We start from the raw sequence: 21,904 nt of genomic DNA on the forward strand, positions 1-21,904 counted from the left end.
CGCACACAGTATACCCTGCGATAGAGGCCGACAAGTTCGTTAATTACGCTCGGGAACCACGCAAGTGACGCCCGTTTCAATCAATGCCATATCGGAGCACAGGACCCGTACGGAGTATGCAAGCATCTTTGGCGTTATGATTATTTCCTTTTAACGGTTAAATGCGCGGGCAACCTTTCGGTGGTCAAAACACGGCTTCTGATCCCGCGCCAATGAGCGGTCACAGTCACCATCAGCGCTCACAAGGTGCCAACGGGCGCGCGCCCAAATGGCTGCCTGATAAGGTTAAACTATTTTCACTCGCCAATGAACCGGTACAGAAAAGGAATTCCATCCTCGTGTAAGCACAGCGGTCAGGCTGTCCACCGAGGTCTGATGCAGGAGAGGTCCATGGACATGGTTCCCGAGCATGTAGTACATGGTGGTGAAGCATGGAACTGCGTCGTCGACACCGAAAACAACACACACACATCGTCAATAAGGGTAGAGTTCACATTCGCGGCGGCGCCAGCCCCCACCCAGCGTCCACCAAAGCGGCGGCGGCCCAGCGGCGTACGGTCCGCAAGGGGCGCAGAGTCCGCGCGGTATCTGCGCGGGCTCCTGCGTCACGAGGCGATAGCTGCTGGCGTCACGACAATGGGTCAGGCTGCGTCGAGTCGGAGCTCGAGTCGTCCATCTGAATGTCGGGGGAAAGCGCGGCCGGCGGTCTAGGCGATGAGGACGCCTTGCAGTCCGAGCCCCCGTGGGACGTCGAGTGCTCCTCCTCCTGCTTCTGGCGCTTGTGCTTGGTCCGCCGGTTCTGGAACCACACCTTCACCTGCGAACACCGGGCAAAAGATACGAACTAAGTTTTCGTGTGTGCGGACAGCAAGAATGCACTGTTATTGAGTTCGTATATCGTGACATAATACGAAAGTGCGAAGAGAGGCGTCGCGTTGTTTGGTATTTGCTGACACCATTTTGTTCTGTCTCCTTCCAGTTTTTCCTGCGAAAAAGCGGGTAAACAAAGACAGACCTGGCAGGCCCGTGCGACATCATTGTCGGTAATCATGCGCAGGGAGTGGTCGTGCAAATGCTTCTCTTCCTAATCGGCAAGAAACCCTACACATCAGTGTATCGGTGTCGCCTGCCATACTCGCCGCACCCACGAAGCAGTGAGTCAGCTGCCGACTGGAAATGACACTAACTACGCTTCGACGCACACATTCGTTAGTAAAGCCAGGAGTATTGCTGACGACTCAATGCTCATGGCAACTCTGGACGGGTATATCTCCCTGACGTTGGAGCGATTCGTTTATAAACGCTATGTGTGTGCGTGCGTTTATAAACGCACGCACACACACACGCACCCATGCACGCACGCACGCACACACACACACACACCTTGTAAAGCAGAATACTGGACAAACCTGGAAGGCCTGGGTTCGGTTCTCATTTGGACTGAAGATTATTTTATTATTTATTTTTTGCGTCTATCACGAATTTTCGCAGACGGACAACGCCGATTTTTCGCTCACAGCCAACGATGCCGCCACCGACTCCGGAATTTCCGCGAAACGAGCTTTTTAAAGCTATTGCGTTAAAAAGGGTCGAGGTTTATGGCCTTGTTATTGCTTCTTAAGTGAATGTTCTACCTACCAAATGACAGTACACTGCAAATGAATAGCGTTTCTGCTTATCCAACTTACACGTGCTTGGCGAACAGCGCCGCAAGCCTCGGCCTAGCAATGGCTCTTTGAAACATCGTGGGCAGAAACAAACCATGGGTCCGCGGAACAAACCACATCATTGCGTGTATAGGCACACTGATGAGTCTAGAAGAGCGGCAATGACATGCCTGGGTGTAGTAGTTGTACAGCACGATGCGAAACATACTCAGTAAGGCGAGACACGCGTTCCTCAAAGAGCTTATATTCGCAAGGAGGTCTCGCGTGAACCGTATAAACGAATATGTACGCGCACTGAACATTGACATTTGCTACAAGATTCATGAACAGCGAGAAAAATGCATGGGATGGAGCGAGTGTTGTACCCCTTAATTAGCAGGCTAAACATAGTGATACACCTAAACCAACCGAACCAATCTCTCGATGATCAGCTGCTGGATTGGCCCCCTAAAAGGTAATAAAATTTAGGCCGATAGAAAATGGTATCAGCTGCTCGATGCACGGCCGCTTTAAGAGATGGGCAACAATTAAGGCCGCCAACTGTCAGAAGCAGACAGACTGAGAGCCTAAATAACGCGAAAGAATATTGTACGCGATTTCGTCTGTCTCTCTACTTTCTGATTCCCTCACTCATTTTTGTCTCACTTTACATCAGAGCACCTAGAACGAACCTTCTTGCTGTAGCTCGTGTTTCCAAAGGTTAGATCTGCAAACGATTCATTCTTACGGTGAGTTCTGCATCGCTCCCGAACTGTGCATATCACTTACTACAACAGGCAACGATGAAAACGTGCATTACCGGCTGAGACTCGACGTCGCTTATACGAATACTTCAAGCACAAGGTCAGGCAGTCGGACTCACCCACGTGCACGACACGTAATACTCGGGAAGACTTAAAGCACGTACTCTGCGACCTGGTCCCGTTACGACGCGACGACAGATTCTGAAGGCAGCACTTCATTTGCAGTGCGGCCCGAGCTTGCAGCTGCGGCAACTTCTTGGCCCGTGGCAAGACAGCGGATGTGCGATGCGCACACAAAAGCGCTGTTGGTGTTCTTGAGAAATACTCAACTAACTAAAGTTTGTGAATTACTATTTGTGTATATATGTGCGTTTGTGATGTACGTACATTTGTGTGTATATGGGATCATTGTATGTATCATAGCCTTCACCCGACACCTGGAGTAGCAAGCAGGTGACAAACCAGGCTAAACCTCTCGGGGAATTTCATTAAAGATTCTTATCTCTTATCTCTTTCGTCCTGTATTCATCTCGATAGCACGCTATAAGCGTACCGCCAAGCAAACCTCTCAGTAATAATTAGAAAAGCTTCATTCACTTTCTGACTGCAAAGCAACACAAGCAACGCTCAATCAACTCTCAGTTTCCTGTGCGTCACCCGCGGCTCGTACCCTCACCGCAAAGGACGAAACACAAAACCAAAAAGAATAAGAGGTCACACTATTCGGGAGCGTTACCGAAACAACGTCCTCATAAATACTTCCAAAGAAATGACCGCCCGCCCACATACCATTCTTGAGGACCCACGGCGCGCAGCCCGACCATACGTAACCCGTTGATGAGTCCATATGACCAACGCGCGTCAAATAAATACTGTCGCGATATCCCAAGCCAGTACGCCTTCAAAATCTCAAAGCTGTATGGAACGCTGGCCTTCTACTCCTGGAACGAACCTGATCGACGTGTGCTCGACAGCTGACAGTATATACCACGCGACTGCTTATGGTTCTCAGCTTTCACTCAGACGCTCAAGATTCAGCTGTCAAATCGCGCGAACGCTTGAGTGCGGGGATGCTTAGCCCAAGCGCGCGTCAAAATGACGCAGTCCTCTCCATCACCGGCAGCGCTTTCGTTTATGTGCAGTTCACACAACACGTGGCCCGAGGGTCGCAGGAGTGCCGCCGACTGTCGCATTACCGCGCCTGGAGAACCATGACAGTTTTACCTTGTTCATAGATGTCGTCGTGTTGATACAGGCTGGACTTCTCTATTTCTGCTAAGCCCCCAGTGAGGATGGAGAAGCATCGCAGCTTCAAGATGCTGAACAAACGGTCCCTTGAGCATTCGCCTAAGAAGACTCGAAGGCGAAAGCCACCTTCACCTCCACTCATGCTCCGCTTCGTTTCCTCGATCCGCTACACTCTCCTCCTCGTGCTCTCTTCGCATCGCCATCACGCATTCTGCACTGCGCTCCGCGATCGCTCTCTTTCACGCTCCGGTGTGCCAACCGTTCTCTCTTACGCCGATAACGCGAAAACGCACCGCAGTTGCCCTGTAAAAGAAAGCTTTCGCATGGGTTGTCCATGTTCGGAGACCGCAACAGCGCAGAGCCATATATGGTTCCGCTTCGCCGGAGCCGTGTCAGGTTCAAGTTTGCTCAAGTATGAGCCTTTACTACATAACTCGATTTATATAGGTGGTCGAGCAAGACTTATTCAAACTTGTTGTTGGGCTAGTTGGTAACTCGTCATATTGTAAGGAAGAAACTCAGCGCAATTTCTAATTTCCACAAAGGCACTCACAGAATCACACACGCACACACTCAAGACACACGCTGTGTGTGGTGTGTGTGTCTTGAGGGTGTGCGCGTGTGATTCTGTGAGTGCTTTGTGGAAATTATAAATTGCGCTAAGTTTCTTTCTTACAATATGAGCAAGACTTCTCGCCGCCCACAGAGCGATCCCACCGCGTTTACATGCCTCATTTCCGAGCGGGTCAGGCGAGTCAGCCTCCATCTTGAAGGTGAAAATGGCGGATGTGTACAAGATCGCTCGTATCGACAAGCTAGCGTTGCACGAGCCCAACTTCGTGGCTGCATGTAACGGAAGTTGATATCTCACAGACAACAACGACAGGGTACGAAGGCCCCAAGCCGCTCTTGCATCTGTGCGGCGAAATTGGCGAATGACGTGGCGAAGCAATGACCACGTGAGCCGGAAGCTGTGCGCAGGCAGCGCAGGACTTCTCGCGAACAATGTTGCATCTAATGCAATCTATAGCAGAAGCCAACGGGGACCTTGCGGAAGGCGTCGTACGCACGAGGGGCGCCTTCCTTCCTTCATATTTTTTGTTTCTTCTTTGACCGCCGCCCTTGACTCATACTGGGAAAATACTGAAGCCGTTAGCAAGGGAACCAGGCTCGTCTAGCGGCGCATAGGCCGCCGCCAAGTGCCACCACCAGAGCCCCCTGGCGCTGTTGCCTTTCGCAGCAACCGCGCTTTCCCCCTCGCCCGCACGGCGACGCGCAATCCGACGAAAAGCCGCACCTTGTTGTCGCTTGGTAATGGAGTCATTAGCGTATCAGCACCCCCAACCTGCCATTCTTGTGTATCTTTGTTTTTTTTCTCTTTTCTCTCTCTTTTCGTGTTGACTGCTATGGGCCTAAGTGCGCACTGGTCTTGATATCACACGGGTCTTTCGCCTTCCGAAGCAACTTTTATTAGTCACGTGTCACTAACAAAGCAACGCAAAGAACTACCGCTGTTGCGTATATTCAAACGATAACGGCAACAAGTGCGTCAAACTGTCAATTGGATAGCGTAATATACAGCAAGCGGGGCGTGTACAGGGATGCGAGAGGGAAGCGCGCGCGTACTGTATATAGCGTTGATTAGCTTGCCAACGACCAGGAGCTCACGTCAAGACTTTCGCGTCAACAGGAGTTTGCTGTATAGATTCTGCGTGATTGATCGCAGCACACAGTGTAAACGTGGGGTAAATAAAAAGAAAGGGGAGCGAATACAACTGGGCACAGTTGCTGCGTCGTGTTGTCGTGTTTAGTGCTTTTCTAATGTAATGGCCAGAGCAATTAACTTCTCCAACAGAGTTCACGGCACTCACAGCGTTTCATCTCCTGTAGTCACCACCGTGGGAATAAGTTTGCGCAAGAGCCCCTAAGCACACCAAGCATTGCTTACCGATGCCACCCACAAACGCAGGTGATATACACGACAAAGCGGCGAATACGACACGCCTGAAAGGTGGCAGCTCCGAGTGCTGTAACCTTATGGCCATATGCTGTGAACTTGTTGGACGCGTTGCCATCGCTATTTGTCGTGCGGCGGTCTAACATAATCCTACACAACGCACCCCCCCCCCCCTATACTTGCCACAAGGAGAATATTTTAGCAGCCGTCGTCGTGGCGAAACACTCCCGTTTCGCCTAAACTCGCCGAGTGGTGCGGGCTTCCTGCATTGTCTTGCCTACGGAGCAAGAGGGAAACGCGGGCTTTTCCTAAGCACTGAAGTTTGAAGGTCGTGCTATTGTTAATACTAAAAAAAGATGGTAATATATGTAACTTTAAGATATAGGTATAAGGGTTTTAATGAAGGAAACTATGTTGTGTAAATACACAAAAATGGGGCTTAACTGCAATAGATGTACTACGTAGATGTAACAGCATAAACCCTAGGGGCAACTCACAAAGCTTCTCGTTCAAGGGATCCTTACTATTGGCCAGCTGTATGTGCTAACAATTCCTGCGTGCGCGCGCGCGCGCGCGCGCGTTGTGTGTGTGTGTGTGTGTGTGTGGTGTGTGTGTGTGTGTGTGTGTGTGTGTGTGTGTGTGTGTGGTGTGTGTGTGTGTGTGTGGTGTGTGTTGTGTGTGTGTGTGTGTGTGTGTGTGTGTGTTAATACAGGCCTTCTTTTATAATAGATTTTTCACCACTGGCTGGTCGCCTTTGCTAGTGCTTTCTTTGTCCAGTTTGAAAATAGGCTGGAATTTCGTCTTATAGCAACGATTCCATCGTGACAACTTCACTGTGCGTGATTTGACTATCTCACGTTGGCTGGGCAAACATTTGTCACCGCCTGTTTAAAGAAGGGTGCAGGTGGTCGCAATTTCCGGAGCCCTCCACTACGGCGCTTCTCATAATCGTATCGTGGTTTTGGAACGTACAACCCCAACAATCATTATAATTGTCACCGCCTGGTTTCAAAGGAGAAATTAAGAGCTAATAGATCAGCATCAGCCGTATATACAAAGCCTACGTTAAGTATAGGAAAGGCCGACAACTGTCCTTGTCTATCGCGGCCGCGAAACCAATCGGCGTGGGACCACGCAAAGCCCCTCGCGCGACTGTTCTCACGAAAACCCCTTATGCGTCGCATGCGTGCACAACAGCGCGCAGATTGGAAGCACGGCTGACGGCAGTGTGGCTCGCAGGCCCTGCTGCTTGTACACGGCAGCGGAAACGGTTCCTTCGCCGTTATCTGCGCTGAGAAGCCGACTACGGCGACGGAAATCCAAAAAAGAGCAGCATTTCGGGGAAACATGGAAGCTTGAAGAGGTGAGAGATTCTTGAACACGGGTGTCGGTGGACCCAAATGCGGGCGGGCTTTTCATCTCTCGGAATTTTTTCCCCCTCTTCGGCGATGGAGTGTGGCTATGCAGAACGGCCGAGCCGCACGCCCATGGTAATCACAATAGCGCCTGTGGTGCTGCTTACACACGCGTGGCCGAAAGAAGCGTGCGGGGGAGTGCTCCAGTCGCCCGCGCTACACATGGCGGCCTTCCCGCTCATAACGCCCGCTTCTCGGGACGCTGCTCGATCAGTCGGCGAATTCGCTCCTCGGCTGTTACCAGCGGTCGTCCTTCACGCCACGCTGTTACTACACGTCAAAATCGTGCTCCTCACCAACTCGCCGAAGAGGCAAGTCGAAATGAAACGCTCGCACACTCTTCGCAGAAATTCACCTTCTTGCATCTTCCTGACATTACGGCATGTCACACTGAGTATATGCTCCCCTACCAGCCCGTATTTGGGTTCAGAGAATCGTACATGGCTGTAGGCAGTGTGGAGAAGTGCCACGATGTGTCAAGATAGCCTCTACAAGGCCGGCATTGGTCAATTGTGGAGTATTCCCCTATTAATATGGGTCGGGCGTTTAAAGGCTAATGCAGAAAATTGAAAAATGAAGGTATGAGGAAAGTGTACGTGGTGACACTGATAAATGCATGGTTTAGAGGTCGACCTCGCGGCACATTCTGCGCAGTTCATAGAGGGGAGTTTTAATTACACGTAGCTATAGCGTTTGAATTCGAATATATACATAACTGAGGACTTGGTACCGAGTGGTTCGCTTATTATTATTACTTTTCTTCTTCTTCTTCTTCTTCTTCTTCTTATATTATTATTATTATTATTATTATTATTATTATATTATTATTATTATTATTATTATTATTATTAAAATTGTTGTTATTTTATACGACGTGCACCAGTTTGCTTAGCTCGGCGAACAGCAATTGGGGAGACCAGATTTAAACGCGCCGCTATCACCTTACATGCGGAGAAACGCGAGGGCGAAATCTAGGGCAACCGATTAGCATCAGTATTTGCGCGAAGGCTGGCAAAGCCCGCTATCGAAACATTACCCTAATACGAGCGGCTTACGGCAGATGATGTTATCCTTAACGTTCCAAGCGTCACGGGTGGTGCGTGCATTGGAGGGTGCGATCGAGCAAGGAGCGACCGACGATGCGTAAAGGTAGGCCGATAAAAAAAAAAAAAGACAGACATGCCGACGAATTATGCAAACTAAAGCAGAGTATAAATGCATCCATAAGCCGGGATTGAAAGTCAAAGGAGCGCGATAGGTTGTAGGAGAATAGAAGGTGAGGCAGCTTTAGATGAACGAATAACTGGGAACGTTATACTCGCAACATGTATTGCGCTGTAACCCGACCGTGTTTTCGCAAACGTGTTGTGAACTGCTCGGCAACATATATATATATAGCTGTTTGAGAATATATACGCCAACGACAATTAATCGATTCCGGCGATTCGATCTAGCTTCCGTCGAATGTTACCGTAATCACAATGTGAAATGGACGTATCTATTTTCAGAGAGAGAGATAAGTTACTTACAGAAAGGCAGAGAGGTCGGCCTGAGATAAAGTTTGCTCTGACCTGCTACCCTACACTGGAGGAGGGGGACATGGGAGCAATAGAGTGATGAATCACGATGGTAAGTAAAGGAGGTGAGTACATACAGTAGCGTCACGTTGGGGCAAATCTAAAGACGTGCATCCAGTCCAGTCGTTTGTAGGAAGACCGCTCTGCGTAACCCAGCGACAGAGGAGGGTGTGTCCAGATAAGATCGAACACGAGGTCCCGGTCACCATTCCCGATTCTGATGAAATTTACTGTAGGTCTAGGCATTACACCCAGAACAATGGTTTCGCAGTTAGTTTTGTGAAAAAAAATTTTGTTCGCCTGAAAAAAAAATATACAATTTTGGCCGCAAAAAACGCTTTTCCGCCAATTTCGCGATTTCTGAATTTGAGCGCACCTAGGGAAAAAAACCGGTGCGCTCTTCGTCACAATATTTTATTCCCCTTAAAGACAAGTGAAATACAATCTTATGAGTCTATTATTTTCCTTGCTTGTCGAAGGCCACTTATGAAGAACAAAAATCACAAACTTGGCAAATCGCACAAAATACCTGTATTTCAGGAACTTTATTGCTGCAAGCAAGTTAAAGTGAGGATAACAAAAATCGGTACATATTAACTTTCATACTTTCGCTCTCTTTTAAAATAATTTGCGTGGTTTTGTCGCGCTCCGTTTCCTTGATAATTGTGCTGAAACGTAAGTGATTTACCAAAAACACCGAACTTTGAAAATGATTTTCTCAAAAAGGCCATTTTAATTTTTTTTAAAATCCCTCTGATTAAAGTCAAGGACGTCATCTACCATTGTGCAGAAAAAAACGTTGCATTATTTGGTTGCTAACAAGTTATAGTGCGTCAATGTGACCATGCCAGCCTAGCGGCCGTGGGTCCGTTCGTTATGGCTGAAACTCGGATATATAGTTGCTAAATATACTTGTCCGTGACATAATCACAAATCATCAGCTCACCACAACAAATTATGCAGCCCGTGGTCATGGTTCAGCAAGCTTTGTCTTGGGATCAGCGACTTGACAAACCCGCAGCAGCGGGCCGTCGATGCTGGCGGGCACTCACATTACATGAGTGCCGCTTCGACTGCGGATGAGCCCCGCTTGCGCGCCAAACTACGCTCAGAGGACAGACGAGAGAAGAATGCAGCACTGTGAAAGTTTAAGGCCGTTAAGTGCCAACAAATGTCATATAGTATGCACGAACAAACTCTGACTGCAATTTCCCTGTGAGCGCCTTCAATACAGCACGGATGATTTTTTTCCCTGCTGTTATGCCCGAAGCCGCATAATATCGTGATAAACGCTCGACTTGCGTTGAATATCTTTCTGCGGACGCACAACAATACAGTATTCTAAAAGCGGTTCTTTAATGAAGTAAAGGACTTGGACACACTTCTTTTCACAGCCGGCTGACACAAGTGTTCTGGCACGAGATGAACAACTGCAGTTAGAGTTGCTCGACCATCGGAAGCACGTATGACCGCTTTCTTTAGATGTCAATGGCTTCTTTTGTGTCATATGTTGCTCATAGAATGAACCTAATTATCCTTAGGGCTTCAGATGAGAGAAAACAACACATGAGCGCACTACTGGAGGCGCTCACTGGGAAATTGCCGGCAGAGTTTTTGTTGCATACTATGACATTTGTTGGCACTTAACGGTCTTTAACTTTCACAGTGATGCATTCCTTCTCTCGTTTGTCCTCGGAGCGTAGTTTGGCGCGCAAGCGGGGCTCATCCGCAGTCGAAGCGGCACCATGTAATGTGAGTGCCCGCGGCATCGAGCGGCCGCTGCTGCGGGTTTGTCAAGCGGCTGATCCCAAGACAAAGCTTGCTGAACCATGACACCTGGCTGCGCATTTGTTGGTGTGGAGCTGCTGATTTGTGATTATGTCACGTACAAGTATTTTTAGCAACTTATGTCCGAGTTTCAACCCATAACGAACGACGCGGCCGCTAGGCTGGCATGGTCATATTTGACGCACTATAACTTGTTAGCAACCAAAATAATGCAACGTTTTTTCTGCACAATGGTAGATGACGTCCTTGACTTCAATCAGAGGGATTTAAAAAAAAATTAAAAATGGCCTTTTTGAGAAAATCATTTTCAAAGTTCAGCGTTTTTGGTAAATTACTTACGTTTCAGCCCAATTATCAAGTAAAACGGAGCGCGACAAGACCACGCAAATATTTTAAAAGAGAGCGAAAGTATGAAAGTTAATATGTACCGATTTTTATTATCCTCACTTAACTTGCTTGCAGCAACAAATTCCTGAAATACAGGTATTTTGTGCGATTTGCCAAGTTTGTGATTTTTTTCTTCAAAGGTGCTTCGACAAGCAAGAAAAATAACTAGACTCATAAGATTGTATTTCACTTGTCTTTAAGGGGAATAAATACTGTGACGAAGAAGTACCGTTTTTTCCCTAGGTGCGCTCAAACTCAGAAATCGCGAAATTGGCGGAAAAGCGTTTCTTGCGGCCAAAATTTGTATATTTTTTTCAGGCGAACAAAATTTTTTTCGCAAAACTAACTGCGAAACCATTGTTCTGGGTGTAATGCCTAGACCTGCAGTAAATTTCATCAGAATCGGGAATGGTGACCGGGACCTCGTGTTCGATCTTATCTGGACACACCCAGGAAGCGTTTTTGTTGATTGTACACCACACCAACAAAGGCTGCGTAGTTTTCTCGGAGTTAAGAAAAGTTTGTTGGTGGTGCGATTTCGTTTTGACATGTATACAGGCGAACATGCATAAACAAAAAGAATATTCGTATCGTCGTTCGTACGCCGAAGGATGCGGAATGTGGCAAAAAGGGCCGCTCGATAAAGCAACCACATTTTACGCGTAAGCGCATATAGTCTCGTTTTTCATATAGCCGGCTTTCAAGAAGCACGAAATCCCCAAACGGCAGGGTATGTAATACGGCTCGCTGAACGCCGCTCGCTCACGCGCCCATTCATTCAGGCATTACTACGGCCGCAAATATGCCTACACATACGTCTCGATGTCGTATACGCACGGCTATATTGCGGCTGCTGCCATTACAAGAGAATCATCGTTGTGGCTCTAATTCCGCTTCACAATACAGAGAGAGAAATAACACCCACGATGGGCGCACGGTTTAACAGCGAAGATGCGGCCGGCCATCCGTCAGCGCGACGATATGGCCGACGTGTGTGTGCGTGGGGGGGGGGGTTGCACCGTTCCACGAAGCGCGTGTATATTTCGCGCACTTAGATAACGCAGTACACATTCCGGCACAAAGAGCAGAGCACTGCGATATAGCGGCGTACACGCGTCAAGAGATAAATCGCCTCCGTTATGAACGAGCTCACGGGCCGCGTCCAACGCGGTACTTCGAGTCGACTCTTTCGGCGCGTCGTCTCGGATCACCAGTCACGAGCTCGACCCCGGAAAAAAAAAAGAGAGAGCCCGCCGGCATCGTTCAGAGCAGGCGGACCGTTACTTTCGCGATGTCCTCTATACATTTAGACGCGCATCGCCTTCAACTTCCTGGGCCGCATCGTGGTGGTTATTAAAAAAATAAAAAGCGTCTCGGGCAGACACTTCGCCCCTCCGTGTCCTGCTGTCGCTCATCGCAATTCCCATGATCGATGCACGGAGCGCCCTCTCACGCACGACGCTCGAGGGGACGTCACGAGCGTCGTGTTTCCGTTCGCGCAACGCGAGAAGTCAGCCGCATTTATCGCGCCTGCGAGCGACACTACGCCGTAATCAGCGCGATCAATCTAGAAGCACGCGTGAAGAAAACACACACACACACACTGCGTCGTGGCCCGGAGAAGGAGAGTTTCTCGGGAAATTAAGTTTTGCGCCCGTTCGGGTATAGCGTTCCCTTCGCGGAACAGCGACAGCGAGACGGACCACACGCGCGCCTCGAGCGTGAAAGCTGCGGGTTCCATCAATTACATGAGCGAATCGATAGCCGCCGTGATGGAGAACGAAAAAAAAAATTAAAACGAGAGTGTGCCGACCGCGATACACAGGCAGATTCGGTGGGCGCTTAAAAATAAAATGCGATATTTCGTAAAACACATGCATAATTGGGTGACATCACTTATAACCTGCCCCCCCCCCCCCTTCCGCGGTACAAATCGCCGACAGGCCCAACAGCGCCAGTCACCTTAGTGCCCCCGCAGTTGCGTATCCCGGCGAGCTCTATATGGAACCTTGTGGAAATGATCAAAGACGTAGAATTAGTTTGGAAATATAAAAAGAATACGGTTTAGCCATACATAACGCCTTCATTACGAGAAGGTACTTCGGATGAGATATGAAAAACCGATGAAAAATTCTTGAACACGGGGCGGCTGGAGCCAGCGTTCCGACAAGCGGCTTGTCTTCTTCGAGGGTGCAACTGCCTGCCTTATGCGCGTGCATGTGTATGCTTGCTACCCTCTCCCCAACTAAAACATAAACTTGGTGGACGCTCGAGCTTCGCATTCAAGAGCGGAACGCGATAGCGTAATCGGCCCTGTTCGCATCGCCTTCTCGATCGCTTGCGTGGCTTCGCTCCTTAGTAGACATCTCAACCGCGCCGCAACGAAAGGAACGTCTGTGCACGTAGCATAGCCCTTTCAAACTATTCTATAATGCCTACTGCAAGTACGGTTGGGAAGTGCCCACTACGCCAAAATTCTTCCTTTTTGCGAATTGGCGAAGTACCCACTATACGCGCCCGTAAGGCAGCACGCGCACCTGAACACTTGTTGATGCTGTTGCTGCTGCTGACGATGATAAATTATGCCTGAGCGGTGTGTAACGGGTGGGCCATTATAACGACCCACTCGTTGCGCAATTCACACGCTTTCGTGCCTCGTGCGATTATACGCTTCTGCCACGCAACATTATACGCGTTAAGGAGGGCCCCTTGTTCTATATGTGCATTTCGTGTATAGGGTATTTTTCAGCGCCAGTTTCACGCAGTGGCGTGGCCCTGTAGTAGAACACCTGCTTGCCACGTAGAAGCGTAGGTTCGATTCCACTCGCTCCGAACATTTTCTATATTTACTTTTTCCATCTATCTATATAGATGCATCTGTCTCTTTACGCTATATCGCAATCATTGCTCCGGCCTTGCGGCGGAACTGTGATTTTTTTTTTCATCTCTTCAAGCATCCATCTTCCCTGAATTTCTCCCTTATTTGGATATGGGAAACCATCGGGACGAATCGACCTGTATTACACCGTGCGCACGCTCGAGTTTCTAGGCGTCGCACATGAGATCGACCTCCTTCCATTCAGAATATTTTCGGGGTGCACGCCATGCATTCGCGGACAACCGCGGACGAAATCGGAAAGGCGTCAAACCAAACAAGTCCAACTCTGTGCCAAGCCGTAACAAGAGATAACCAGACTTGAGCGATTCCTCTGAACCTATTAAAAACGTCAACGACCTTAATTTCCAATGGACATTGCCACCTCACTTAATTGCTACTCAAATCTGTGTAACAGAAGAAACCTGGGCTCTATCATGCATTCATATCGCATTAAACCTCGGCCCCTCTGAGGCCTATTCTAAGCAATAAATAAATAAAAAGATGCGTTAGGCTTCTCGGAAACCTCTTTCGAAACGCACAAGGTTGCGCCCTATACCATCATGCAAGGACCGTACACCACGATCAGAGTTTGCGATGAAGAGACGCCGCTTGTTCCAAGCGTACGTGTGTGTTACATGATGGCCCGTTGACTGAGAAACAGCGAACCGAGGCCAGCATAGTGTAACGCTGCCCTTTTTTGCCCTCGACTGTATACTACTCTCGTCATTCACCATTTTCACGGCCGGCTGATTCCATAGATAGCATAGGCGCAGCACCACGGACAAAGTACGACAAGAAGTTCATGGTGATTGGAATGCAATCGTTACATTACCCGGTTCAAGTTTCAATCTGTTGAATGTTGCTGTGATTTTTTTTCGTGTGCACGGGAAGAAAAAAGCTGGCGGTCGCACGGCAAAAGACTCTTGAACTACAGCTGGAAGGCCCGGAAAATAAAGAAGATTACGTCACCGAGATGCAGCAACAGCGCGATGCACGGAAGCCAGTTTCTTCAAGCAACAATCGAGAAGCGAGGCCGCCTCATGAAGTCAGCTGCATCTGGACGCCGTTCACGCAGCACGAGGCCACCGAAACGTGGATCGGAAGGCACGCGGCGGCTTCGCCTCGAGGCTGAGCGAGAGACACACGCGTGGGCCGCGCACAACGACACGCTGCGTCGTGAGGCCGATAAGGCACCCCGCCTGCACGCCCACGTCCTCGCTCCACTGGCGCTTGGTCGTTCCGCCGCTGCTCGAGGGCCGACCAGCCCAAAGACGTGGCTGAGCGACGGGAAGCCCGCAGCTGCGCCTCGGTGTCGTCCCGTATGGGTAACAGGACTTGTATAGCATTGATACAATGTGCTCTCGACTCGGTTAAGTTTCTTTTCTTCCACGTCGCGAATGGAAACAATAATTTGAGTGAACTAAAATCTTGGTGAGCTCTGCGACGGATGCCGTGCCCGAATGCTGCACGGATTCCGAACAGTTTTTTTTTTTCTTTTGCTCCTGACTTTAGAGAGTGCTCAGTTTTCCTACAATGTTCGCTGCTCGGCAGACGATATTTCGTCGAACCCTTCACTACGTTCGGGGAACAGCAGCAAGCTTTCGTTCTAAACTACGTGGCCACCTCACGCGACCGTGAAAGCCTCCTCAGAGAGAGCAATTTTGCATGCTACGTCAGGGCGATGATGCCTCCATATCTGCGTTTCGTCGGAGGTCGTTGAAGCTGATTAGATGTAGGCATAGTTCGATGCGTAATGTGGTGTACCGGCTCGTGTCCCTTTCTGTGTACCAAACACGGCGTTTCTGAAAGTAGCCCAGCAGTCGTGCACATATATATACACGAAAGCGCACGCTCGTTCCTGGGGCACTGTACCAGTCACGACGGGGGCTAGTTGGTACACACCGTTTTATTGCGGTATACTGTTACACCAGGACAAAACGGAAAGACTATGACACACATGTGCGAAAAAAACAACTGTTTATTTTTCGCAACGCATGTCATATATATACACAAACAAAAGGGTGAAAGGCAGATAAAAAGAGCACAAGATGAAATTAACGTGAACTACGCAAATGTAAGATTCAAAGCGACACATCAGGGTTGACTTAATGCTCGTCCATGAAATTAAAAGCTGGGTTTTCCAGTGCGACAGCATGAGAGCTGACGTGGTTTGTCGGGTAATTTTTAGGACGAAGTAAGCCTTTAAGATTTCTCGTCCTTTATACGAAGTTGTGTCTATGGCTAGGATCTGGCAAAAAAAAAAAATGTGTCCGAGATGTTGACATAAGCATATCATCTGAGCGGCGTGGTCACGCAGTCTCTCGAAGGCGGCGCGGAATTCACACCGCATCATCCGCGCCCTGGTTTCGCGCTGCCTCCGAGAGATGGCGAGACCACGCCGCGCGCTTGTGACTACGCCAAACGACGCCACCTGGTTAAAATAAATGATGAAGATCGGGAGTGCAACACTAAGCTCAAACGCATTGCCCCCCACGATCCTTAGTATTGCGAAGCTGAAAATGCGCGTTGGCGAGTTGGTTACAATCCAGACGAGCTCTGACCGGGAGCCTCGGCTAGATTTCAACGGGGCTTGGTCGGGAATCCATTTGGGTACCCCTCTGGCGTGCGTGACCAACTGCAGCGGGATTGTGCGGCAGCGAAGATCGGGCCGTGTGTCATCGGACTGCCTCGAGCAACTGCCGGTGTGTGGACGTGTCGTGACTTAGTGCTTGAGGGAGTTGTGCCCCGGTTCGGCACCACCAACGCCTAGGTGTGCCCCACCGTACCACAGCCACCCCCGCAAATAAATGCCGTCGAGGAAAGACTGGTGTCGCCACGCCTTCCGTTCATGTGCGTACGTCGCTGACCCATAGCAGTGGTCACTCAAGGGGCAACTGATGACGTTGCTAGGAAATGGCTACCTCAAGAGAGAGAGAACTCGCTCGTCCTCCACCTTCACATGGTGGATGGGCTCTGAATTTACTTGCAGCGATCCAACACCTTGATATTGCTAAAGATAGGTTTGTAACCACATCGTGCGCAATGCGCGGCTAAATGCCCTGGTGAATGTAGCATTTCAACCGCCAGGGCATTTAGCATTCATGTATAGCATTTCAGTATGCATTACATGCAATTTTGCGCACGTGAGAGCTATCCTGTAAACAACGTTGACTACGCAATCCGGATACCTGTTGGAATACCTTATTCCGCAACTGTTTCCTGGCGATTTTTTTGTATCGGCATTTACTTGCTTGCAAAGCTGTTTCATCTTGAAAGGAGCCGAGAATATCGCTTTCGTGTCATGCCTTTCAGCGATCCTTTTTAGGGCATATAAAATTTTGAAATGTTACCAGCTCTCCTGCTGTGAGTCGCCGTATACTTCCACTGCGGCTATACTGAGCATGGCGCACTGCGGAGGGCGTACATATACATATATTAAGGACCAGACACTGATTCTTAAACCATATTGTCCAGCTCGCAAGTGGCACTGCAATCCCTGAAGTCGCCGCGCGTGCAAGAACAACTAGTCCTGGACATCAGGCGCCTAGGCACTAATGCTCACGAACTTCACCGCGATGTTGTACAGCACTGGCTACCAGTTCACTGTGGTGTACAAGATAATGTTCATTGTGACTCCGGGGCCAGAGTCGCAGATGACGCTACATCTGAGAAAGTTGACATTCCTTTTTCACGAAAAGATGCAGCCACTCTGGTATCTGCGCTTGCCTGTAATCTGCAGCGATTATTATGGTGTTACGCAAGTAACCAGTACTGAACGGTACAGAATAGACCCCTCGTGTAGTTTTTATATGCCACGAGGATTAAGTAGACAAGATGAAACATGCATTAACCTAATCAGACTCCACGTTGCCATAAAAATACTCCAAGTACAAGGTTAAACAGTAGGACATTTCGATGTACACACTCGGAAGAATTAAAACACGCCCTGTGTGACTGTTACATTACGACACAGAGCGACAAATTCTGAAGGCAGCACTACATTTGCGGCGCGGCTTAAGCTGGGAGCTGCGGTACCTCCTCGGCCTGTGAGCGCTATTGGCGTATTTCGGGACTACACACCTGAACAAATCATTTTGTCTGATAAGGTGAACTTGTTGGCTAGTTGACTGAACGTCTTGAATCGGGAAACAGCGCGGTAAAAACGAAGACGAAGCAGAAGAACGAACCACACGAAGCGCATCGTGTCGTTCGTTCTTCCACTTCGTCTTCGTTTTTTGCCGCGCTATTTCCTGATTCAAGAAACATTATGAATTACTCTTCTCTCTTAACATCGTCGAGGTTATCATTAAAAATTGCCATGTATTGTTTGCTCAGATTGACACGGCCCTGTGCACCCGAGAAGCCAGCGTGCAAAAAGAGACATCACTCCAAGTTCACTGAATGTGCGTAAGCAATTGCTTACAATGTGCCCAGGACTTGCGGGGCTAACTACTTTGGTCCAAGCGGAAGGTTCCTCTACGATCATCTTGGAGAGCATAGTCACAGTGTGACAAAAATGAGATGGGGGTCTCTGGATACACACTGAAGAAATTATAATCGCGGGAAAGATTAGCAAAAATGCCTAAGCGTTATCCGATTTTTACTGCCTGCCTGAATGTCAGCAGAAGTGCTAAAACAGTTGGCCCGCGAAGTCATTAAACATAATTGGTTGACAGGTCAGGTGACACCTGTGCTAAAGCTACCAAGGTAGGATCTGTCTTTCTTGCGCGAAGCTATAGAAATTTTGTGCAGTCTGCGCGCACATGACGTGTAACAGCTTTCTTGCCTTTATGTGTATAGTCCCTTCGTTCGAAATAAAAACCCTTCTTGGTCAGCGTTCGCCTGCCTCATGCCTCCTCTTAGTCCTCGTTTATCGCACTAAAAGCTCCATTCAGTAAAGCAGTTTCGCTCGTTCAGTACATACGCAAAGTTCAGCACTGCGGAGCGGAATATGCGCAATGAAAAAGATTAAAGTTGCTGTAAAAAGTAACTTCGCCTGTGCCGAACTGCAATGATGGACTGCCTCCTTTTGATTTACGGTTATGCTTTTCCTCCGCTAGGGTATGCATGGATGCGCATGGCACTGAGAAACCCAGTGACGCCTTGCCTCTTGAAGTCTGCTGAAAACGTTGGCTGTTATCCTCAATACAACATTTCTCCACCCACCATTTCCATTGACGCTTTCGTTATGTATATCTAAGCTTCGATTGTTGCGCTATTTGTCGACTTTGCATACCGTCGTAAGTTCTCTCGAACGCGGTCAAAGCATCGGAGAGATAAAAAAGCCGAACAGTCGCTTCATCGAACAAGCCTCATCAACTTAAATAGCAGCGCCGACTCGACAGAGAGGCTTGAATGGACAGCCGCGATTCGTTATCCAAGCACGCAGCGCCGGCGGCCACGAGGGTTTCCGCGCGAGCACCGGCGTCGCGTCATCGGGGCCAAGCGAACATCGTCGTGAGATGACGACTGCCGCGCTCTCCTCTACATCAGGGCCGAACGCGTCTCGGCCGTCGTGTCATACAGGTACGGTGCAGCCCAGCGAAGGACCCGAACGCAGCCAGATACAATTTCCACTCTCACAGACCTGTCGAGACTTGGGGTTTCTCTCCAAGTCGCAGTTGTCGGGTACTACAACGAATGCTCCATAGCGAAGCCATTCAAACGCCGGTATCGTGCAGCAAACCCATGCCGATGCGAGCGCCCACCCGCTGCACGGAACCTCCGCAGACGGCGGCGGGCGCATCGTCGAGGCAATGAAGAGCGCGCGTATACACTCGCCGTACACTCCTCACTCACCGAGTCTCCACGGCTCGCAGGCGATGCCGACCGGAATGCAGTCGTATATGTACAGCGGTCATCGATACACATCGGCAGATACGTGCGTACAAGCACGCGAAAGGAGCGCTCCACGAAGGACAAATAAAAAATGAGCGCCGGCTCCATTGCGTGTTCAGAATGGTCGAGCGGCTCGTAGACACGCGCCATGTTTGAGTCGTCGATGGCGCTTCGAAAGCGAGCGGCGGCGAGTGAGCGTGAATGTTCGTTGGCGATTCAATTTACGACTTCCTGTTCGCAGCGGCCTAAACGGCGGCGTTTTCGAGCCGTTTTACTCTTGCTTCGTCGGTCGTTTACGCCACAGTCGCCTGCTGCCGGCGGTGTCGTAGACAAGCCACAGGCTCGATATCTGAGCCGGCTTGGGCGCTCTCTCCAGCTGAATGAAAAACCCCGTCCGGCCGGCTCGGAACACTTAGCGATACGCGGACATTACAGAAGACGCACAGATTAGGGCGCTCATTCGAGTTCTTGCTGGCCGCCCGATAGGAGAGGAACTTTTCGCGTTGTCCTTGTTTTGCTCGCTGCAGAGGAGGAGGCTTGTATCAATGACCTCTTGCGACCGTGGCGACTGCCTTGTGGGCGTTGCTTGCCGGACGGGCATCTCTTGCCACGTGAAGGCGGCCTGCACACCACGGAAGCGCCACTACTGGGCGTGCCGCGAGAGACGCCGCAGTTTCTATGGCACCTCAGCGACCGACAGCGTTGAAAAAGCAGTGTCTGATCGCCCCGCTCGTCGATACGACAGATTTGCACATTCGCCCACACGCCGCACGTAGCCTTCCCACCACGAGCTGTGCTGCGCTCACCTTGCAGCCAATGGTGCGACCCGGAAGGAAGATTATGCGCTCTGGTACGTGCCAACACCACTCCTCTATCCCACATCGTCGTAGATATGGGCGAGCCTCTCGAGTACATCTACACGTACAGGCTATGTTTATACCTTAGGATATGTGACAGGCACACGTTTTGCTCGTACATTTTAGCTCACAAACAAAATGTAGTCAGGCGTATATTACAGCGCTCCGAGTAGCTCTTCAGTGTCGATAAGATCGTGACGGTAATAATTCGAGCTCTGAATCTCGAAGTGGTTTTGTTGTGCTCAAGGAGTTTATATCCACATGTCAAGTATTTTTCTGGTCTCGCATCTTAAAGGGGTACTGACACAAAAATGTTGGCCTCGGGTTTCTTTGCTGTAATGTTTGCTGGGGTCTCTTAGTCATACACGACACATCGTTTGCTGCAGCGCGCGACCAGATAATTAATTACAAGCTCCTCATTGCCGACCAGTCTCACTTTCGGTTGAGGGAGCTCCAAAAACGACAAGCCGCCGGGTGCAACTATCACCACCTAGCGTGTGCATCGCTCGACCACATCAGCGCACAGAACTGTGACGCACTTCCGCGCGGTCCGCAGCCCAGGACAGCACAAGGCAATCAAGAAGTTCCTCATACGACTACGACTTTCAACGCGTGCGCCGCGGCCGCGGATGCCAGCCGCCGAAAAGTAGTCTGCTGGCGCAAGCGCGGCAAAAGAGAAATGGCGGCTATGACGTCGTCATACATTTGTATCGGCTGCAGCGTGGTGACGTGGGGGAAGCAGGGGTGTCACCGTAGAGTCACTTTCAGGGGTGTCAATGTGGCGAGTGGCGGTGTATAGAGCTGGATCACGCACGCGAACTTCGAAATTTATATAAAACCCTTCCAAAGCTATATCGCTGTTGATATTTTGCAGATTTTGCAGATCATATAACGCATGTTCACGGGAATCGATCCCGCAGGCTATCTCGGCCCCGACATTTGTCTCAGTACCCCTTTAATGAACGACAGGAGACTACAGCCGCACACGGGGTGGTGCATTCATTTATTTGGCTATTCTTTTCTGTAGGTCCGAAGAAAGACGTACCAAGAGAACTTACCAGTAATGCCGAAAACGGGGGATGACTCGGCGCCTTTCGAGTCAGGAGCATCTGTGTCCAGCGGGCAACACGAGCCTTTGATTGACAAACGAGCAGAAGGCTTTCACGATGCTCTTTGTTAAGCGGCCTGCCAGGAAGAGAGACACGTCCCACTCGCCTCTTATACTCTTCGGCCGATTGGTAGAGAGCATCTCACGCATCGTGCACACTTGTTGGTTCGGCTTACAGCGCCGACAAGTTGTCTTTCGATCCTCATCGCAATTTCTACGTTTGAATTAAACGACACAGTTAAACATCCCCGTTATCTCCTTGGCTTCATTTCCAGCTTCATTTCGTCGTCAGACTAACAAGTTTACATTGTAGCCCGTGCGGTTTTTCCGAGGGCCACGCGGCTCCGGGTAATTGCGTGACGCGCGTACGATGAAAAGCTGTCGCGCCACTTGTGCGTGCGTAGTCACGTGCCCACAGGGTGCATGCGTTCCCGCTCGGGC

At 49.7% G+C, this 21,904-nt stretch overlaps 1 protein-coding gene across 1 annotated transcript in view; it reads right to left on the reverse strand.

Annotated features, from left to right (window-relative positions):
* Positions 1 to 592: 592 nt before the first annotated feature.
* The window catches only part of LOC119392185 (homeobox protein EMX2-like), a 94,484-nt gene continuing 73,172 nt past the window's right edge, over positions 593 to 21,904 (reverse strand). Inside the window, exon 3 of the mRNA XM_037659670.2 lies at positions 593 to 817. Coding sequence (XP_037515598.1) covers positions 629 to 817 — 189 coding nt within the window. The 3' untranslated portion in view covers positions 593 to 628. The remainder of the gene's footprint in view (positions 818 to 21,904) is intronic.

This window comes from Rhipicephalus sanguineus, chromosome 1, assembly GCF_013339695.2.
Source record: "Rhipicephalus sanguineus isolate Rsan-2018 chromosome 1, BIME_Rsan_1.4, whole genome shotgun sequence".
NCBI classification, from domain to species: domain Eukaryota; kingdom Metazoa; phylum Arthropoda; class Arachnida; order Ixodida; family Ixodidae; genus Rhipicephalus; species Rhipicephalus sanguineus.